General features: G+C 35.3%; 1 protein-coding gene across 1 annotated transcript; it reads left to right on the forward strand.

Moving 5' to 3' along the window:
- Positions 1-7,438: 7,438 nt before the first annotated feature.
- On the forward strand, positions 7,439-20,717 carry LOC133335050 (glutamate receptor ionotropic, kainate 2-like). The gene is made up of 12 exons (XM_061543352.1): positions 7,439-7,520; positions 7,596-7,748; positions 7,867-7,929; positions 12,310-12,513; positions 12,581-12,792; positions 12,857-12,970; positions 16,137-16,352; positions 16,420-16,646; positions 16,705-16,894; positions 19,277-19,500; positions 19,564-20,132; positions 20,197-20,717. The coding sequence occupies exons 1-12, from the start codon at positions 7,439-7,441 to the stop codon at positions 20,715-20,717; spliced, it is 2,775 nt and encodes a 924-aa protein (XP_061399336.1).
- Positions 20,718-21,163: the final 446 nt, after the last annotated feature.

A 21,163-nucleotide genomic window follows, 5' to 3' on the forward strand; every position in this document is an offset into this window, starting at 1 on the left:
ACCGAAAACTATAGGCGTCGTCCTTGACCATAATCGGAACTTTATGTACACTTTCAAAGCGATCAACGCGACATTTCCGTCCTCTTATGGAGTAATAGTAATACTATTCACCTACTTACGTATACCTCCCACATCAGAGTACATACAGCCATATAATCGGTATCAATTTGAAGGTCAACAACTCCTCTTGGATATACCACCAACTTCTCGGAGCAAGTATATACGCCCCAGAATAAAAATTTTGTAATTTTTCACACAAAGGTCAGGGTCCATTTGACCCGCTAAATATTGACCGATCTTTATCAAAACAGGCATGCTTATACTTTGGCCCGATCCCCTTCTCCATGTAAAATTTCACGATGTTCGGACCATAACTGCGGACTCTGGAGCGACCAGAAAAACCGACAAAAATTAAGTATTTGGTCCATTTCTTTGCCAAAAACAATAGGGGTCTTCATTGACCAGAACTCATCCTACATGCCAAATTTCGTGAAGATTGGTCTATAACTGTGGCCTGTATCGTATTTAGAAGTAATAATGGACGGACGGACACACATCTCTAGATCGACAAAGGTTGTCGAGATATGACGATCGGTATACACAAAGGTGGGTCTAGGACCAATATTTCGCGGCGTTACAAACTTTTGGGGCTGCACAAAGCTATAATACCCGGACAACATAGTTGTGTAGGGTATAAATATTGGGAAGGATACTTATATGAGAAACATGCCTATACCGACGATTTATTCGAAGAAATACACATTTGGGTTTTTATTCTAACGTATGAAGATTATTGTTAAAAATTACAGCCTTTAGGTGGAAAAATGCTTCTAACACATGGGGACTATGTCCAAGTATAGACCTATATGGGCAATTATTAAAATATATGAGAAAAATTGAATAGTTTTGGATTTATTGATATGTAATTGCAAACTTTTCATAATATTGACGTCGAAAGTTTCTTTTCATCTACTTTATTGTAAAAAAGGTGGAAAAAACGGCCGGTCCAAACTTTAGTATACTGAAAGGTACTTTGAAATCCGTACTTCTAATTTCAGTACGCAATCAGAAATTTCATTTATAGGATTGTTGTACTCGCGAAACTGAGTAAATCCATATATATTTAGTGTATGTAGTATCGCGTATTTAATTATATTTTCTGTGGATCATTTCCGTTTCAATAAATGACCTGATACGGGTTTGTAACTTTTGCGAAAACAGAAATTTGAAAAATTCAGCCGAAAGAGACATGTACCCCGATTGACACGAAATTTTGTACAACGATTCAAATGGAGACTTGAATGACGTTATATCGTTTTGTTGAACTTGGTGCAGATGCAGACATAGTTTCCATGTATATTTTGAACGGTTGTCGGCGTTTGTTTTATATCGATTTAAATAAATTTGTCCCATTGTACGCAAACGACTCTAAATCTGCCCGAATGCAATGGAATTTATCATAGGTTGCAGAATGGCATATGTTCGGATTGATGTTAGTCGTTTCAGACATATTTAAACGTATATTAATTTCGGTTCGAATATAGATAAAGATCATACATATATTTATTTTCGTTCCATTATATGTCAATGTTCTTTCGAAGGGTATCATATAGTCGGTACAGTCCGACGTTACTACTTTCCTTACTGGTTTGAAAATTGAATATTAAAAAAATTGGCAATATTGCCTATATATAATTTTTTCTGGATAAATGTGTTTTACCACACCAGAACCTGGAATGTCAAATTGTAGTACATTTAAGAGAAAAATGCTGTTAAACATTTAAAATACCGAAAAACGGTCAACAAAATATCGAATAAGACAATATTGATCATTTTTGGGAGGGAGCTTTTCTATCCAATGACAATCCAAAATATCAAACCAGTAAGGAAAGTAGTAAAGTCGGACGGGGCCGACTATATGATACCCTTCACCACTTTGGGTATATTCAACAGATGAATCCTAACAGACGTCGAATTTTTGAAAGAACATTAACATGAAAATGGATCCATAAACATGTCATTCTGCAACCTACACTAATTTTTTCATTTGGTCAGATATAGGGTTGCTTCTTACAATGGGACATAATTATATAAAGCAATGTAAAGGATATATATATATATATATATATAAGCTATATAGAAATCTACACCGATTTCATTGAAACTTGTCACTGGTTAAGTTATATGCATTATGTACTTAAATTCGGGAGAAAATATCTAAAGGAGCTCTATCCAAATCTGAACCGATTTTCACGAAACTTAACACACATAATTCTAGACCTACTTCATTACGATATACCAAATTTCGTGCAAATCGAAAGATATATAGGGACTTTGGTACACCATTTACATTAAATCGGACGAAAATATATATGGGAGCTATATCTAAATCTGAACCGATTTTTCCCAATTTCAATAGGGTTCGTCCTTGGGCCAAACAAATGAGCTGTGCCAAATTTCATCCAATTCGGGTCATAAATGCGACCTGTACTTTGCTCACAAAAATACATGGACAGACAGACTGACAGACGGACAGACGGACGGACGGACATGCTTAAATCGACTTAAAAAGTGATTCTATGCAAATTTCATCCAATTCGGGTCATAAATGCGACCTGTACTTTGCTCACAAAAATACATGGACAGACAGACGGACAGACGGACGGACGGACGGACATGCTTAAATCGACTTAAAAAGTGATTCTATGCATATTATCAAAAGGAACCATGGGTCTATCTCGTTTCCTTTTGCCTATTACAAACATATGCACAAAGACATAATACCCTGTACCACAGTGTGGTGAAGGGTATAATTAGAGGCAAATCGTTTGAAAAATGTGCCCAAAGTCCCTAATATATCGCATATTAAGGAGTACCGTTCTATGGGAGCTACCTCGAAACATGAGCCAATATTTATAATTGTTAGTGATGGGATTTTATACTCAATGAATATCGGAAATCAATAATTTCAAATACCAATCATACTAAGAATAATAGAAAAAGTTTAAAGATCAAAGTCTAATGTTTCGAGCTATAAATCACAGTGTCACGACCGCGGCCAAAAATGGTGAAAAGCAACTTCCTTGAAGGACAAATTTATTGATGAGAATTGATAGAAAACACTCCAAGTAGAATAAATGTGAAATTCGGTATTGATAATTGTTTTTTTCACATTTTTTTGAAAAATGTGTACATTTTTCTGATGCTAAAATATTTAAATTAACGGTTATTATAAAAGTGTTTTTTCTGTTGCTTGGGATGTTAAAACTAGGATTAATTGTTGTTTTTATGTAAATAGAGACACTATGAAGTTTACAGCTATCCAAGCCTTTAGTACTTAGTTCATATAATTTGTAAAGCAAATTTTTAAATTAGTGGAGTAGAACAAAAAAGTTTAAAAAGGTTTCGTTCTAATTTTTTTTTTTTGACTTTTGAAAAGCGTCTTTTTCAACGTGTAAAAAATTAGCTGCGTAGACTTGCGGATCTAAAAGTTATTAACGTTTTTAAGTGGACACCTTATTACAAATATGACATATTCAAGAAATAGTTAGAAGTTAAGGATCGAATATGTTATGCATACCATTAAGAAAATTTATTGAGGGTCAAATGGGATGGAGAAAGACGGATTCAGAACATAGTAATCATACAATATTTTACATAAAATTTGCATTTAATTGGAAAATAATGTTATCAGAAGCGGAGGTATAGTCGAATTAGTATTTATTAAAATTTTACTTTTTCAGGGTTGCTTTTGAATTATATTGGGTCAGGTTGAAGATTATACCAATTTAACGCATTATATAGACCTTTTTTAGAAAAATTATAGTCTAAACTTAGGCAAGGCACTTGCATGGTACATGGCATTGGAGATGTATAGTACAGTACTTTACCTTTGCAGTGACATTCACAATTTATTTCTGTTCAACAGATGTATCCTAAGATGTATCCTATCGATGCACCAATTACATAAAACCGGACGAAAATATATATGGGAGCTACATTTAAATCTGAACCGATTTTCACGAAATTTAGCTCACGTCATTCTAAACTTAATTCAGTACGCTATGACAAATTTCGTGCAAATGGAATGATTTTCAAAGACTTTGGTGCACCATTTACCTAAAATCGGGCGACTATATATATATATATATATATATATGGGAGCTTTATATACATCTGAACCGATTTTCATGAAACTTGGCACACATTATTATAGACGCAATTCAGCACGCTATGCCAAATTTCGTGCAAAGATATATAGGGTCTTAAAAGCACCAATTACCTTAGATGAAAATATATGTGGAATCTATATCCAAATTTGAACCGATTTCAACGAAACTTTTCACAGGTTGGGTTATACTAATTTCAGTACGTTTTGTTCTTTCAATCATATATTGGTTCCTTGGTGTGTCAATTACTTAAAATCAATCGATCTATGCAATATTAGAACTTTGGTACATTATTTACATTAAATCTGACGGAAATATATATATATATATATATATATATATCTTAATCTGAACCGATTTTCACGAAACTCAGCACACATCATTCCAGGAAACTTGGCATAAAGCACTCTAGGCTCTATTAAGTACGTTATGCCAAATTTCGTGCAAATCGAAATATATATAGGGACTTTGGTGCATCACTTACATAAAATCGGACGAAACTATATATGGGAGCTATATCTAAATCTGGACCGATTTTCACGAAACTTGGCAGACATCACTCTAAGCTCAATTAAGTACGTTTTGCCAAATTTCTTGCAAATCGAAAGATATATAGGGACTTTGGTGCACCATTTACATAAAATCGGACGAAAATATATATGGGAGCTATATCTAAATCTGGACCGATTTTCAGGAAACTTGGCAGACATCATTCTAGGCTTAATTCATTACGCTGTGCCAAATTTCGTGCAAATCGAACGATATATAGGGACTTTGGTGCACCATTTACATAAAATCGGACGAAACTATATATGGGAGCTATATCTAAATCTGGACCGATTTTTACGAAACTTGGCAGACATTATTCTAGGCTTAATTCATTACGCTGTGCCAAATTTCGTGCAAATCGAACGATATATAGGGACTTTGGTGCACCATTTACCTTAAATCGGACGAAAATATATATGGGAGCTATATCTAAATCTGAACCGATTTTTCTCAATTTCAATAGGGTTCGTCCCTGGGCCAAATAAGCAAAAGTAACTATGGGTCTATCTCGATTCCTTTTGCCTGTTACAAACATATGCACAAAGACATAATACCCTGTACCACAGTGTGGTGAAGGGTATAAACACAAAAATTTAAGTTTTTGGTCCACTTCATCCCAAAATTATTATCTGATCATCACCGAAAAATGCAGGCGTTGTCCTGGATCCTCATGGACATTTCAAAGAGATCAGGGCTATATTTGCGCCCTCCAGTGTGGTAATGGGTTACTAAATAATATATGAATACGTAACTCTTACATACGACCATATAATTGATATCAATTTAAAGGTCAACCACTTCTCTTCGTTACGAAGTATCACCTTTTTACAAAAAATTAGTGTCGAAGTAGATACTTATTTGGAGATGGAGTTAGAAACTCACTTCCAAATGCTTGCAGGGGAGTAAATATATACACCATACAATACAAATTTTGTAATTTTTCACACAAAAGTCAGGGTCCATTTGTCCCGCTAAATATTGACCGCTCTTTATCATAACAGGCATCCTTATTCTTTGGCCCAATCCCCTTCTCCATGCACAAAATCGCGGTGTTTGGGCCATAATTGCGGCCTCTGGAGCGACCAGAAAAGCCGACAAAAATAAAGTTTTTGGTCCATTTCATCCCCTAAATATTAACTGATCTCTTCCAAAAACAATAGGGGTCTTCATTGCCCAGATCCCATCCAATCGTGAAGATTGACCCATAACTGTGGCTGTATCGTGTTTACAAATTATAATGAACAGACGGACGGACTTACACACATGTTTAGATCGACTCAGCTAGTCGAGATATGAGGATCGGTATACTCGAAGGTGGGTCTAGGACCAATATTTCACGGCGTTACAAACTTTTGGGGCTGCACAAAGCTATAATACCCTGACAACATAGTTGTGTAGGGTATAAATATAGTGGTAAATAGTGATTTAATGGTATAGAATAGTTACTTATTCAGGAATATTATTAATTATTCAGGGTCATTTGTATGGTAAGCGCTCTGAAACGTCAACTAAACAAACAACTAAATTGCAGCACTTATTATTGTCTTCGTCCAAATTTGCAACACCCTTTGTATGTGAGGTATACCAAATATTGATCCGATCTATTCATTTTTTGTCAGTTTCTTTATGGACATAATTAGATATAAATTGCCAATTTTCGTTGAAATTGGTCGAAAATTACAGATTTTTTAAGCCAAAAAGTTTGAATTTCTCAAGACCCACTATATGGGATGTATACCAAATCTTGGTCCGATCTGTTTTTTGTCAGTCGCTTTCCAGACACAAGTAGATAAAAATTGTCAATTTTCATTGAATTTTGTTGAAAATTAAAGATTTTATAGGCCAAAGGATAAAATTTTCAAGACCCACTATATGGGAGGTATTTGGTATACCTCCCATATAGTGGCCCGATTTATCCAATTTTGTGTCTGGTGCTCTTAAGGCCAATAATAAGCAAATTTCGTCCACCTTAATCTTACAAATTTACGCTGATCAAGAATACATATTTCATAGATTCGAAAATGAATATTTCAGGTTATATCATAACATAAAATTGTAAAATAAATATCCAATAAATTTCACTTTCGAATAATCGGAGAAGCCATCCATCAACAACAACTTCGGTTGGTAGGTGCGTCTAAAAGCATTAATATGCCGAAAATAGGGCGGTTATTGGGAGGATATACCAAAACGTGGCCCCATATTTATTATTTTCATATGCCAAAGTACATCCACATTTTAGTATCTATATGAGTTTTTACTAAAATGTGGATGTATATTGGTACTTCTCTCCGTGGACATATTTTCTACTCTGAACACATAAAATGCAAATTATATCCATTCCGAATGGAATGACGGCTAAAATCTTCAAAACATCTAAATTTCCATAGCTGGCGTTTGCTTAAAAAAATCCAAACACAAACGTGAATGTTTCAACAAATACTGTTCCTAAAACGAAAGAGAGGCGATCGTCTCTTAAAAGAATGAAATGTAAATATGATTTTATTAACAAATGTTCTAATTCCAAAAACAAAAACTACCAAATATCCTAAAAAAGTTTTTTTATTAAAATTTTCAATTTAGTTAGTCGCGAGATTCGATTGTGTACGGACCGAAGTGTGTGTGAGCGCGAAGGAAACGACGAGTTCACATAATTTACGACACGATAAGTTCACATAATTTATTTCTTAATATAACAAAAAGCCCCCCCAAAAAAAAACATGAAATTTATTGTTTTACTATTGTGTCTGGCAGCTGTCAATTGTCAAATGAATTTTCCAGAAATTCCCCAAATCAAAATAGGTGGTGTTCTGTTTACAACATCAAATAAAATTATGAAAAATAATAATTTTATTGAAACATTTCCCAAAATAACAGGTGCTTTGTTCTACGACAATGAATTCGAAATTGAGGAAGCCTTTGTGCAATCGATTGAGTTTGTAAACACCCTGAGCAAGGATGAATTTTTACTACAGCCAATCGTCATGAGACTAAATACCTACGACAGCACAATGTTTATTGAAAAGTATGGTTCGTGGCCCATTTTGTTTTGATGTTAGCTTAAATTTATTTATTTATTTTTTTGAATTGAATAATTGGAAGTAATTCGTTTAAAAGTGAAAATTATCTTTGCCGCCACTATTTCTAGCATGCGACTTATTAGATATGGGTGTTGCAGCTATTTTTGGACCAAGTTCAAGGGCAAACAGTGGTAAGTATTGGTAGCTAATGTATTTGTTGTATTTTGTTGTCACATTGCCTGATAAGTGTTTGATAGAGATTGAGGTCAATGTCCGGAATAATAACAAAACCAAATAGTGTGTGGATAATTTTGAATGGATATTTGGACGAGTGTGTGTGCTTATTTTAGATCCAGACATGTATTGTTTATATTTTATTTTTGTTTTAATATCAAATGGTTATGGGAGACAAACTAATTTATATTTTTATATTATTTTAAACATATTAAAGCATGAAAATTCCAAATGACATAGATAGATAAATTGTAATACTATTTTGTTTTACCTTAAAATGAAATAAAACACAAACTCAATGTGGTACCATAGACTAGGGCCAGAGATTGTTTGGCCATAATTAGAGCAGTAGTTTATTAACTAAATATATATCACATATAAGGGACTCGGGGACGCAGATTACGAGTTTACAAAAAAAACTTACGAATTCAATAGGGAGGTTCGAAAATGGCGGTCGCATTTTTTAAAAATTTTGAACATCTGTGGTCACTGATTACAAATGTGAAATCAGATTTCCAAAATGGCTGATTAAATATATATATAAAAAAAAACAAGTATACTATATTATACCCTTCACCACTTTGGGTATATTCTACATATGTATTCTAACAAACATCGCATGTTTGTTATATATCTATATCTGAACCGATTTCAGGGAAACTTGCCAGAGACTAATTTATATTACTTCAGTACGTTGTGCCAATGGATCTTTTTACGAAGCTTAGCAACAACATTCTAGACTTAATTCAGTACCCTTTAACAACATTCGTGCAAATCGAATGATATATAGGGACTTTGTTGCACCAATTACATAAAATCTGAACCGATTATCACGAAACTTAGCACATGTCATTCTAGACTTATATAAGTGCGCTATGACAATTTTCGTGCAAATCGAATGATTTTCAGAGAGATATATGTATAGGATATTTGGTGCACTATTTACATTAAATCGGACAAAAATATATATGGGAGCTATATCTAAATCTGGACCGATTTTCAGGAAACTTAACATACATCATTGTAGACCTAATTCAGTACGCTGTGCCAAATTTCGTGCAAATCATTTACATTAAATTGGACGAAAATATATATGGGAGCTATACCTAAATCTGGACCGATTTTCAAGAAACTCAACACACATCATTGTATACCTAATTCATTATGCTATGCCAAATTTCGTGCAAATCGAAAGTTATATGGGGACTTTGGCACACCATTTTCATTAAATCGGACGAAACTATATATGGGAGCTATATCTAAATCTGGACCGATTTTCAGGAAACTTAACACACATCATTATAGACCTGATTCAGTACGCTGTGCCAAATTTCGTGCAAATCAAAAGATATATATAGGGACTCTGGCACACCATTTACATTAAATCGGACGAAAATATATAAGGGAGCTATATCTAAATCTTTTCACGAAACTTAGCACACAACATTCTGGACCCAATTCAGTACTCTGTGCCAAATTTCGTTCAAATCTGAAGATATATAGGGACTTTTGTGCACCATTTACCATTAATCGGACGAAAGTACTTATGGGAGCTATATCTAAATCTGAACCGATTTTCTAGAAAATTGGCGCACGCCATTCTGGGGCTAATTCAGTACGCTATGCCAAATTTCGTGCAAATCGAAACATAAGAAATTTCGTGCCCCATTTATATTAAATCGGACGAAAATATATATGGGAGCTATATCTAAGTCTGAACCGATTTTTCCCAATTTCAATAGGGTTCGTCCTTGGGCCAAATAAGTGAGCTGTGCCAAATTTCATCCAATTCGAATAATAAATGCGACCTATTCGTTGTTTACAATTTAACATGCACAGACGGACGGACGGACATGCATAAATCAACCATGTGTCTACCTCGTTTCATTTTGCCTGTTACAAATATATGCACAAAGACATAATAGAGTGGTGAAGGGTATAATTAGTATTTAATGTCTAGGCAATATTTATTTATTACAATATTTATTTCGGAATCGGTGGTTTATGTATTAAGCTCATAAAATTGGGCTATACATGAATTAAATTCGAAATATAGCTGATTTACTCAAAATCCCTAAAATTCCAAATAATGGGTTGTCCGTTTCGAAGGGGCCTATCCCGGGCCTTAAATAAGAGATATCTTTATGGGGGGCTTCCGTAAACTACTTAATTACATAGTTGGTTTAAGACTGGAGATTTCCAGGGGCGTCCATACTGTGCGCAGCTCTTCTAATTGGAAAGAGCAGATTTTGAAATGTTGACTTCGACTTGATATTTCCATCGAATTTGTTGCCTTCCTCTTCTGCGCGAACCATCAGTTGGCTCGCTTTTATATCCCTTCTGAGCTGGGGCATCCTCATCCATTCTCACAATATGACATAGCCACCATAATCACTGCAGCTCGACAATGCCGATATCCGATAATAGATGCTCTAACTAATGCTTCATTCGAAGGCGTTTTTCACCGTCGACACAGATCGGCCCAAAGATCTTTCTCTCAAAGACTTCCAGAGCTGCCCCATCTGCTTGCCCAAGCTTCAGATCCATACACCAGCACGGGTATTATCAGCGTCAATGACATTATTGGACCGCATTGGTATGGTCCAATAATTTCATTGACCATTGACTTCAGTCGTTCACTGGATAGAACTCTATTTGCGATGGGAAGGAGACTAATTCCTCTATAGTTTGTAAATATATTATTGTCTCCTGTTCTGTTTACGGGACACAGGATGCTCAAGCCAAATTTTAGTAATCAGCTTGTACATTCTCCTGATCCCCGGCCACCGGTCTTGAATAGTTCGGCTGGTTCTGGGGTATCTTCTTACTATATCAGAAGCTTTACAAAATGCTCCTTCCAGATTCTCAACACGCTCTCTTTTTCGGTCACCAAGGTTCCTTCTTCATCTCTACAGGAGGATGTTCCTGCACCAAAGCCTTCCGTTTGGGGCCTTTGCTGCAACATTAAGACCAGCGCAAACCTTAGTTGCTACAAGTTAATGGTCGGAACCCATATTCGCCCCTTGATCGAACGTTTAAAATATTATTTAAATACCACAACATCACAACATGATCAATTTCATTTCTCCTTGTTTGATTGGGAGAAATCCAGGTGGCCTTGTGTATATTGTGATGATTGAATCTGGTGCTGCTAACTACCATGCCGCGAAGTCAATGAACCTCATGTCGTTGTCAGATATACCAAAAAGATATAAAAAAATAGTATTAGTTAAAACATTTTACAGTTTTGTAAAAAAAGTCAAATTCGCCGAATGTGCCCCAACCCGGGGTAGCTTCGGCATTTGATGGGGCACATTCGGCACCATAGTCATAGCCGGGTAATTGTCATCGCTATCAGTCTGGTTGAAATTCTGATCCTCTTAAGGCTCGATTTGGTTTTAATACGCCACACAATGTTTCAATTATAGGGCTTTATTTTCGAGCGGCGGACGTTTACATCTCAAGGTCGCACACACCATCAGAAATAGGGGTTTTCTATCGCATTTTCGTCAATGCAAGCACGTTTGATCTTATATATGCAATTTCGAACCATATTAAAGGATTAGTTTTAAAGACAAACTCAAAAACATTTTAAGGAAATAATATTACACAATCTGTATATTGCCGAATGTGCCCCATTTTAAAATGCCGAATGTACCCCGAATATACTTTTTATAGTTTTTTTAATTTTTTTCGATCAATTTTGTAAAAACATTATATTTTTAAATATTTCTATAATAATACACATCGTAGTTAACCTCTTTTTAATAATATTGTCTTAAAAATTTCAAAAGTTTTATACACGAAATACTTACGAAATGGAATTGAAATATTACAGAAACATCTATAAAAATACAAAAAAATATGTATCTAAATAAGCTTATTAGCTAGAAATTTCAAACTTTGTGTCATTTATTTATTTCGATACTCGATACCTATATATCGAAACTAGTGATGTACGGTGAGAGCTTCATATCGAAAACGCGATTGCCGAAGGTGCCCCGATGCCGAAGGTGCCCCAGTCTCCCCTACCATATACCGACCTCTGTCTTTTGTGAACAATTTAACTGATATATACTTTCGATTATATGTAGATATGAGAAATAGATAAATTTTGACTTAAAACACATCATGTTTATGTTACTTCGAAACACTGTGCGGAGATCCTAGGAAGAATAGATCAATAGATTTCATATTTGCACTAAATCTATGCCCTGGATTTGACATATAGTTTGGATCGGATTGGAGTATTGCTTCATGTTAGATTGAACAATATATAGTATATAGTTAATATTAACTTCATACGCATTCATAAAAATTTCCACATATTATTTCAGACGTAGTTGCAGTACTCGCAAATATAACTGGTATACCAAACATCCTTTTCGATGCCATTATCGAGGAACCTGAGGAACAAAAAGCTGGCCATCAGTTAACAGTGAATGTCTATCCGGCACAACAAATGATTTCCAAAGCCTATTCCGATATTATTCACAACTATGGTTGGAGGAAATTTAATTTGGTCTACGACATTGATGATGGTGATTTAAGAGATTTCTGCGCATTTAATACGTTTATATATACTGATAATGAAATAATTTATTACAGATACCGCTCCGATGAGATTACAGGATATTATTCAATTAAGAGATCTCTATATTGATGCAGTTCGTTTGCGAAAATATCGTAAGGGAGATGATTATCGAAATCTATGGAAGAGTATGAAAGGTGATCGAAGGGTAATTTTAGACTGCCCAGCCGATATATTAGTAGAAATGTTAAATGCCTCGATACCGTTTGATATGACTGGGCAATTTAATGTAAGTTGTGCGAGTGTATGTGTTTGAAATGTAATAATATGAAAAAACTGTTTATATTTTTTAGCATTTATTTTTGACAAATTTGGAAAATCTGGAAGGTATTTTGGAGCCATTAAGACATAATGAAACGTTCGCTTTAAACATTACCGCGGTGAGATTTAAAGAGAGGCCTACCAATGTAAGTATGATTTTATTTTCATACCCTTCACCACACTGTGGTACAGGGTGTTATGTCTTTGTGTCGATTATGCATGTCCGTCTCTTGTTGTTAAATTGTAAACAACGTACGGGTCGTAATTATTATCCGATTTGGATGAAATTTCGCACAAGTCACATATTTGGCTCAAGAACGAACCTTATTAAAATTGGAGAATATCAGTTCAGATTTAGAAATAGCCCCCATATATATTTTCGTCCGATTATATGTAACGAACTTTATTAAAATTGGAGAAAATCGGTTCAGATCGCTCCTCTATATATTTTCGTCCGATTTTATGTAACTGATGCACCAAACTCACTAGGATTGTCTGATTGAGAAAATTTGGCAAAGCCTACTGAAATAGGTCATTATTGATATATGCAGAGTTTTTTGGAAATCGGTTCAGATTTATATATAGCTCCCATATATAGTTTCGTCTAATTATAGGTCCTCCCAATATTTGTCCGACTGAGACAACATTTTGCGCTGTATGTAAATGGTGCACCGAAGAGCCTATGGTTGGGAAGACGTGGGTTCAGAGTGATGTGCATTAAAGTTGCTAAATCGGTTCATATTTTCGTCTGATTTTATGTAAATGGTACCCCGAAGAGTCTACGTCTTTTTCAGATACACGAAATAAAATTGTGGACAGCGCACTGTGCTGCATTATACCGAATGGTACACGCCACGGTTGCTCAATTTTTATACCCTTCATCACACTGTGGTACAGGGTATTATGTCTTTGTGCATATGTTTGTAACAGGAAAAAATAATCGAGATAGACCCATCGTTCCTTTTGAGAATATGCAGGGAATCACTTTCTGAGTCGATTTATGCATGTCTGTCTTCTAGTCTGTCCGTCCATGTATTTTTGTGAACAAAGTACAGGTCGCATTTATCATCCGATTTGGATGAAATTTGGCATAGGTCACTTAATTGACCCAAGGACGAACCCTATTGAAATTGAAGAAAATCGGTTCAGATTTAGATATAGTTCCCATATATAGTTTCGTCCGATTTAATATAAATGGTCCCTATATATCTTTCGAGTTGCAATTTGGTATAGCCTACTGAATTAGGTTTAGAATGATGTCTGCTAAGTTTCGGTTCAGATTTAGATATAGCTCCCATATATAGTTTCGTCCGATTTTAGGTAAATGGTGCACCAAAGTCCCTATATATCTTTCGATTTTCACGAATTTTGACATAGCGTATTGAATTATGTCTAAAATGACGTGTGCTAAGTTTCGAGAAAATCGGTTTAGATTTAGATATAGCTCCCATATATAGTTTCGCCCGATTTAAGGTAAATGGTGTACCAAAGTCCCTATATATCTTTCGATTTTCACGAAATTTGGCAAAGCATAATGAAATAGGTCTAGAATGATGTGTGCTAAGTTTCGTGACAATCGGTTCAGATTTAGATATAGCTCTCATATATAGTTTCGTCCGATTAAAGGAAAATGGTGTACCAAAGTCCCTATATATCTTTCGATTTCCACGAAATTTGGTACAGCGTACTGAATAAAGTCTACAATGATGTGTGTTAAGTTTCGTGAAAATCGGCGTAGATTTAGATATAGCTCCCATATATATTTTCGTCCGATTTTAGATAAATAGTGCATCAGTGTCCCTCTATATCTTTCGATTTGCACGAAATTTGCCATATCGTACTGAATGAAGTATAGAATGATGTGTGTTAAGTTTCGTGAAAAGCGCTCCAAATTTAAATATAGCTCCCATATACATTTTCGTCCACATATATCTTTCGTAATGCACTTAGTATAACCTATAAGTTAGATATAAATGCTGCACAGAATTTCCCAGGTGGGTCCGCTTGGCACAAAATTTTGCACAACTTATTGAAGTTATTATGAGATAACGTGTGACAAGTTTTGTTGAAATTGGTTCAGATTTAGATATAGTTCTTATATATAGTTTCGTCAGATTTTAAGTAAAATGTGCACCAAAGACCCAAAGATATATAGTTTACATAACCTAGCATGTGGAAAGTTTTATTTAATTCTGTGACAAGTTTCGATGAAATCGGCTTAGATTTTGATATAGCTTTTATACATATTTTTGTCCTATTTGAAGTAAATGGCGCACCAAACTCTTCATGTTTGTCAGATATGTATCCAAATAATCAACGGATATCCGATTGGTACATGCTTTAAATTGATTTACATAATTTTGTCCCATTGAAAAGAATCAACTCTATATCTGACCAAGTGAAAAACTTTGTATAGGTTGCAGAAAGACATGTTTATGGGTCCAATTTCATTTTACTGGTTCTTCAAAAATGCGACGTCTGTTAAGATTCATCTGTTGAATATACCCAAAGTGGTGAAGGGTATCATATAGTCGGCCCCGTCCTTACTGGTTTTTAGAATGAGATATATGTTTTTAATTTGGCGTAGGGCACCGACGTATACAGGAGACCAATAGATAGATCTTTGAATAATGTACATTGGTCCACATTTTACTATAGCGCAATTAGGTCCAAATTTACATAAATAGTTTTTCTCGGTATGCGTATGGGGTTTTTTATGAGATTCAAAAAACTGTGAAGATCACACATTTACTTTCGTCCGATTACATTTCAAAGGTCCTCTAAAGATAATATGTCGGTTCTATCTACAGGTTATAATTAGATTCGATTTTAAGGACCCAAAGTGGTGAAGGGTATCATATAGAGTTTGGTAGGAGAAGTATGGCAAAAATAATTTTAGAATGAGATATATGTTTTTAATGTGGCATAGAGCACCGCCGTATACAGGAGACCAATAGATAGATCTTTGAATACTATACATTGGTCCACATTTTACTGTAGCTCCCATACACCAAACCGATGATTATAATTTGGGCAGATACTACCTATTTTCCAATTTAAGCTATTTTTGTCCAACTTAACTGTGGTCCAAATAGTCATAGTTTTGTCGTATCAGAGTTTATAAAACCCCATTAATCTTAACATACTATGGTCAAGAAATGTCCATATTATAACAACAGCGTCTCCTGCATATGCCCAAAGTGGCGTAAGTAATTATTGGACTATTCCCACTTTGATACGTTCTTATCTGGTTTAATATATATTGCTGACATAAAAAATATTTATTTTTTATTAATATTTTATTCCCTTTAGTTGCCAAATTTAAATCAAGTTAATAATGAACCAAGCCAAAAGTTATTACCCAAACTAATACACGATGCTGTGATGTTATACTATTTGGCTCTAAAAAATATAACCACACACTATATTATAGAGGATCCTCCTCGGTATACTTGTGAGAATTTAGACTTCAGTGGTGAAATGGGTCGTTGGCCTTTTGGCGAATACATTCGGAGGATAATGGGCCAGGTAAAACTTTTCAGTTTTTTTTTTCAAGCCATAACCACAATCTCATCCACGTAAAATAAAATTACAGGCATCATTTCTGAACGATAGTTACTTTCATTACGGATCCATGCAATTCGATAACTATGGTCATCGTACACAATTTGAAATGGAAATCTATGAACCAATGGATAATTACAGTCTGGCAGTATGTCATACAAATGGTCACATTTACAATGAACATATTTCCAATAATATTACAAAGAAAATTGTTTATAAAGTGGCAACACGTATCGGTGCTCCGTATTTTATGGAAAGGTAATGAAAAAAATATATTTTTTATTTTATCTGTTTAATAAATGTTGATTTTTCATAGGGAAAATGCTACTGATACTGAAATTATGGGAAGTTCACGTTATACTGGTTATGTTGTCGACTTAATTGATGAACTGTCAAAGGAAATGCAATTTGAATATGTTTTCGTACCAGTGCCAGGTAATGGCTATGGTAAATACAATAAGGAGACAAAACGTTGGGATGGTATTATTGGCGAAATTATCAATAATGTGAGTAAAATTAAATAAAATTTTCAAATATTTTTTGGGGGTCCGAATATTTTTGTGCCCACTGCCATGAGTTGGGCATTCAAAAAATTTGAAATTGATTCGGAATTTTATGTGGAAGCTACGTCATAGTAACTGCTGTCAGGAGAAAACAATATACAAACTACTGATACTTAGGTTGAAATTGGTCTAGAAATAAACAGAAAATGAACCGTAAGTAAATCACATGAATACACACTGCTGCCATGAAATGAGATGTGAATTTGTCTGCAGATTTATTGCTAACAAGAGAATAAAAGACCTCGTCTTTAGATTATCTGTAGTCGATGAGCTAATTGCTATAATCCGTATAAAAGCGAAGTTCCTCTACATCAGTCTTATTTGTGACACTGCTCCGACGGAAGACAAAGATGAACAGACCAAAAATATATTTTATGAGCGCCTAAAAACTGCATATGACCGCTGACCTGGTCATGACATTAAAAATCTGCTATGAGATTTTTATTGAAAAATCGGAAGAAAAAATATATTTGGCTCCATCGTCGGAAAATTCAGCCTCCATAAAGAAACATTCGGCAACGGCAGCAAAAACATGATAGTTAGCAGCACCAAAGTCAAGCATCTCGATATACACAAGGCCACCTGGATTTCTTCCGATCAAGCAACGAGAAATCAATTTGGTCATTCTTCCAGTGTTTTAGATATTCGATCGTTACGAGGAGCGAATATCAATTCACACCATTACCCTGTAATAGTCAAGGTTCGCACTCGTCTTAATTTAGTAGCAAAGGTGCGATCTAACATAACACGGAAACACAACAGATAGCAGAAGCCTACTTCGCTCAACTTACCCAATTGCTTGACGAAAGCACCACTTGTCCCGATAATAATATAGAAGCACAATGGCAGAGAATTGCCCACTCGCTGCAAACTGCAGCAAAAGCAACATATGGGTTCCAAAGACACCATCAAGAAATACGCGGTACGATAAGAAGTGTCGAAATGCTACAGATTTGAGAAACACAGCGTATAGGACAACGCTGCAAACAATCGCAACACTCAATGTGAGAGAGTATTATCGTGTGAAAAGGAGAGAGGAGAAACGTATTTTCAAAAGAAAGAATAAGAAAAACGAGAGCGTGAGCAAATCGAGATGTACAGGAGTAAGAATGAAGTCCGTAAATTTTACCAACGTGTAAAAAACCCCAAAGAAGGAAACCTGGTGACAGATACAGACAGTGTGCTGAGGATCTGGATAGAGCATTTTGCAAAGCTTCTGGTATCGAATAGTAACGGTGAAGAATAAGAGATAACGGTATGGAGTATATACCACCTAGCCATGATGAGGTCAGAATAACAATTAATTGGCTGTCCAGTCGAACTATTCTAGGCCTTTGGTCAGACTCTGATCAGGAGCATGCCCCAACTGATTAGTACAATTTGATTAGAGAAATACATGCCAAATGATTGGAACCTCAGTATCCTGTGTCCGGTGCACAAAAAAGGAGACGAGACGATATGTGGCAACTATAGAGGAAATAGTCTCCTTCCCATCGCATATAAAGTGCTGTCCATTGGTCAATGACATTATAGGATCATACCAATGCGGCTTCAGACCTGGCAAATCAATTCAATAATATTATGCAATAATATTATTGATCCAGACCTGGCAAATCCACCATAGACCAGATTTTCACTCTGCGTCAAATCCTGGAAAAGACCCACTAAAAACATATTGACACCTTCCGACTATTCGTCAACTATAAAGCCGCATTCAACAGCCCAATCCGCTCAGATGTGTTTAAAGCCATGTCAGAGTTCGGCTTCCCTGAAAAATTAATGCGGCAATGCATGATAACTTTAACTGACACAAGGTTAGGTGTTAATGTCAGAAATTACCTCTTGGATCTCTTCAATACAGAACTTGACTTTTACAGCGTCTAGAATGATGTGCTAAATTTCGTTTAAATCTGATCAGGAGTAGTTGTAGCATCCACATAGATACATTTTGGACCGATTTTATGTCCGACCCCACCTTTATTGGATGTAATCGAAATTTTGCACCCCGTAGCGAATTATGTTCAGATTTAAAAATAGTTCGATAAAATATTTTCGACAGTATGATGCAGTTTATAGCCCAATTTCTATCCTGAGTGTAAGTAATTTGGTATATAATATTCTTAGAACATATACAAACTACTATAAGTAAATTTACAACAAGTTACACCCCACATAAAGGTCCTGACCTGTTTAAGTTATTCTAAACGTCCACCACACGATCGTCTGAGCCGACCTTAAGGGCAAACATTACACTCCTGAAAAACATGCCTTCAAAAGAGTTATACCACGATTTTAAAGTTATCTCATTTGTCAATTTTTTTACAGGATGCTCACATGGGGTTATGCGATTTGACTATCACCCAAGCACGCAAGGAAGTTGTTGATTTCAGTGTTCCCTTCATGACATTGGGTATTAGTATATTGGCCTATAAGAAACCAGTCGAGCGGAAATCATGGAGTGCATTTTTAGAACCATTTCAGAGCGAAGTATGGGTGTATGTTATGGCATCGATATTCATAATATCATTTCTTTACTTTGCCATATCGAGGTAAGGCGTTAACTTACTTCTGCTACATTACACAAGTCATTGCAATCCTCCGTTTTTGTTCAGAATAACTGTTGGAGATTGGGAAAATCCACATCCCTGTAATAAAAATCCCGACGTTGTGGAAAATCGTTGGACTATTTCGAATAGTATTTGGATAACAATTGGTTCGATTATGACAGCAGGTTGTGACATTCTACCCACCCATTCAACAATGCGTATTTTCACAACCATGTTTTGGATTTTCGCCATTATCATCAATAACTCATACACAGCCAATATGGCTGCCTTCTTAACGAACAGTAAAATGGAAGGTTCAATTAACAGCATTGCCGATTTGGCGGGGCAAAATGAAGTGAAATTTGGTACTATAGAAGGTGGCAGCACCTATTCCCTGTTTGCCGAATCCAATGAAACCACATATCGTCTGGCGTTTAATCGAATGCAGGGGTCAGAGCCTCCGGTCTATACAAAAGATAACAATGAAGGTGTTGAAAGAGTCCTAAAGAATAATGGCTCATATATGTTTTTGATGGAAACCACCTCGTTGGAGTACAATACCGAACGGAATTGTAAATTGCAAATGCTGGGTGAAACTTTTGGTGAAAAACATTATGCCATTGCTGTGCCGTTTGGTAAAGAACAAAAAATACCAAGAAATGTTTACGACGCAATATTAAATTTTAATTTTTATTTCAGGTGCCGAATATCGTCATTCACTGAACGTGGCAATTCTACGCCTGGCAGAGAAGGGCATTTTACCATCGCTAAAACAAAAATGGTGGAAAAATACCAACAACTCATGTGATCATGAGGAGGCACCGGAAAAAGATACACCCGATTTAACGTTTGACAATGTTCGTGGAATTTTCTATACCCTGTATGTTGGTATATTTATAGCCTATATTATTGGTATAACGGATTTTTTGTTATATACACATCACGTGGCAGCCGAAGAAGGTTTGACATTTAAGCAAGCATTTCTAAAGGAAATTAAATTTGTTCTAAATATATGGAACAATAAGAAACCGGTATCAAAGGCGCCAAGTACACGTTCAAATTCATTAACGACAAGTGAAAAATCGAGTAAATCTTGTTCGAAATCAACCAAATCTCTACGAAGCTGTAGGTCATTGCAAAAGAAGAAAACAATTGCCAATGGCGATGTTCCAGAAGTTAAAAGTGTTAAGAGTCTAAAAAGTTGTCTAACCAAACATTGATAAGAAATATATATTTTTGAATGTATTTTTATTGGATGTGTTCGATGAAAATAAAAATATCGAATAAGTATGTTAAACTGCGTAGTTGTAATTATTTTTTAATTACAAAAAAATCGTATGAAAAATATAATACCGGAAAATAATACTAAGAAAAGTGCATCAAAACGGGCCGAACTTTTTTGTCCTCCACCCTGAGGTGAGCAAAGAAAATGCCTAAAATCGGTCAGAAACACAAGAAGGAGTCTTTATCAAACCATATATCTGCCAATTAAATTGTCTGAAAGGAGGTTTTAATTTTCATAGACAAAATCAAGAAAATTCACAAATGGTCTAAGGTCTAAGGCGACTGCTATTATTTTTTGGTAAATATTGGTTAATACCTACCAGTAAGGAAAGTAGTAAAGTCGGACTGGGCCGACTATATGATACCCTTCACCACTTTGTGT

This window comes from Musca vetustissima, unplaced genomic scaffold (assembly GCF_032173495.1).
Source record: "Musca vetustissima isolate MV318-11 ecotype Yass unplaced genomic scaffold, APGP_CSIRO_Mvet_v1 utg60785, whole genome shotgun sequence".
Classification (NCBI taxonomy): domain Eukaryota; kingdom Metazoa; phylum Arthropoda; class Insecta; order Diptera; family Muscidae; genus Musca; species Musca vetustissima.

Coding starts and splice junctions, on each gene's coding strand:
- LOC133335050 (XM_061543352.1), top strand. CDS start 7,439: ATGAAATTTATTGTTTTACTATTGTGTCTGGCAGCTGTCAATTGTCAA. Junction 12,514..12,580: donor GGTCTACGACATTGATGATG/GTGATTTAAGAG, acceptor AATTTATTACAG/ATACCGCTCCGATGAGATTA. Junction 16,895..19,276: donor TTGGCGAAATTATCAATAAT/GTGAGTAAAATT, acceptor ATTTTTTTACAG/GATGCTCACATGGGGTTATG.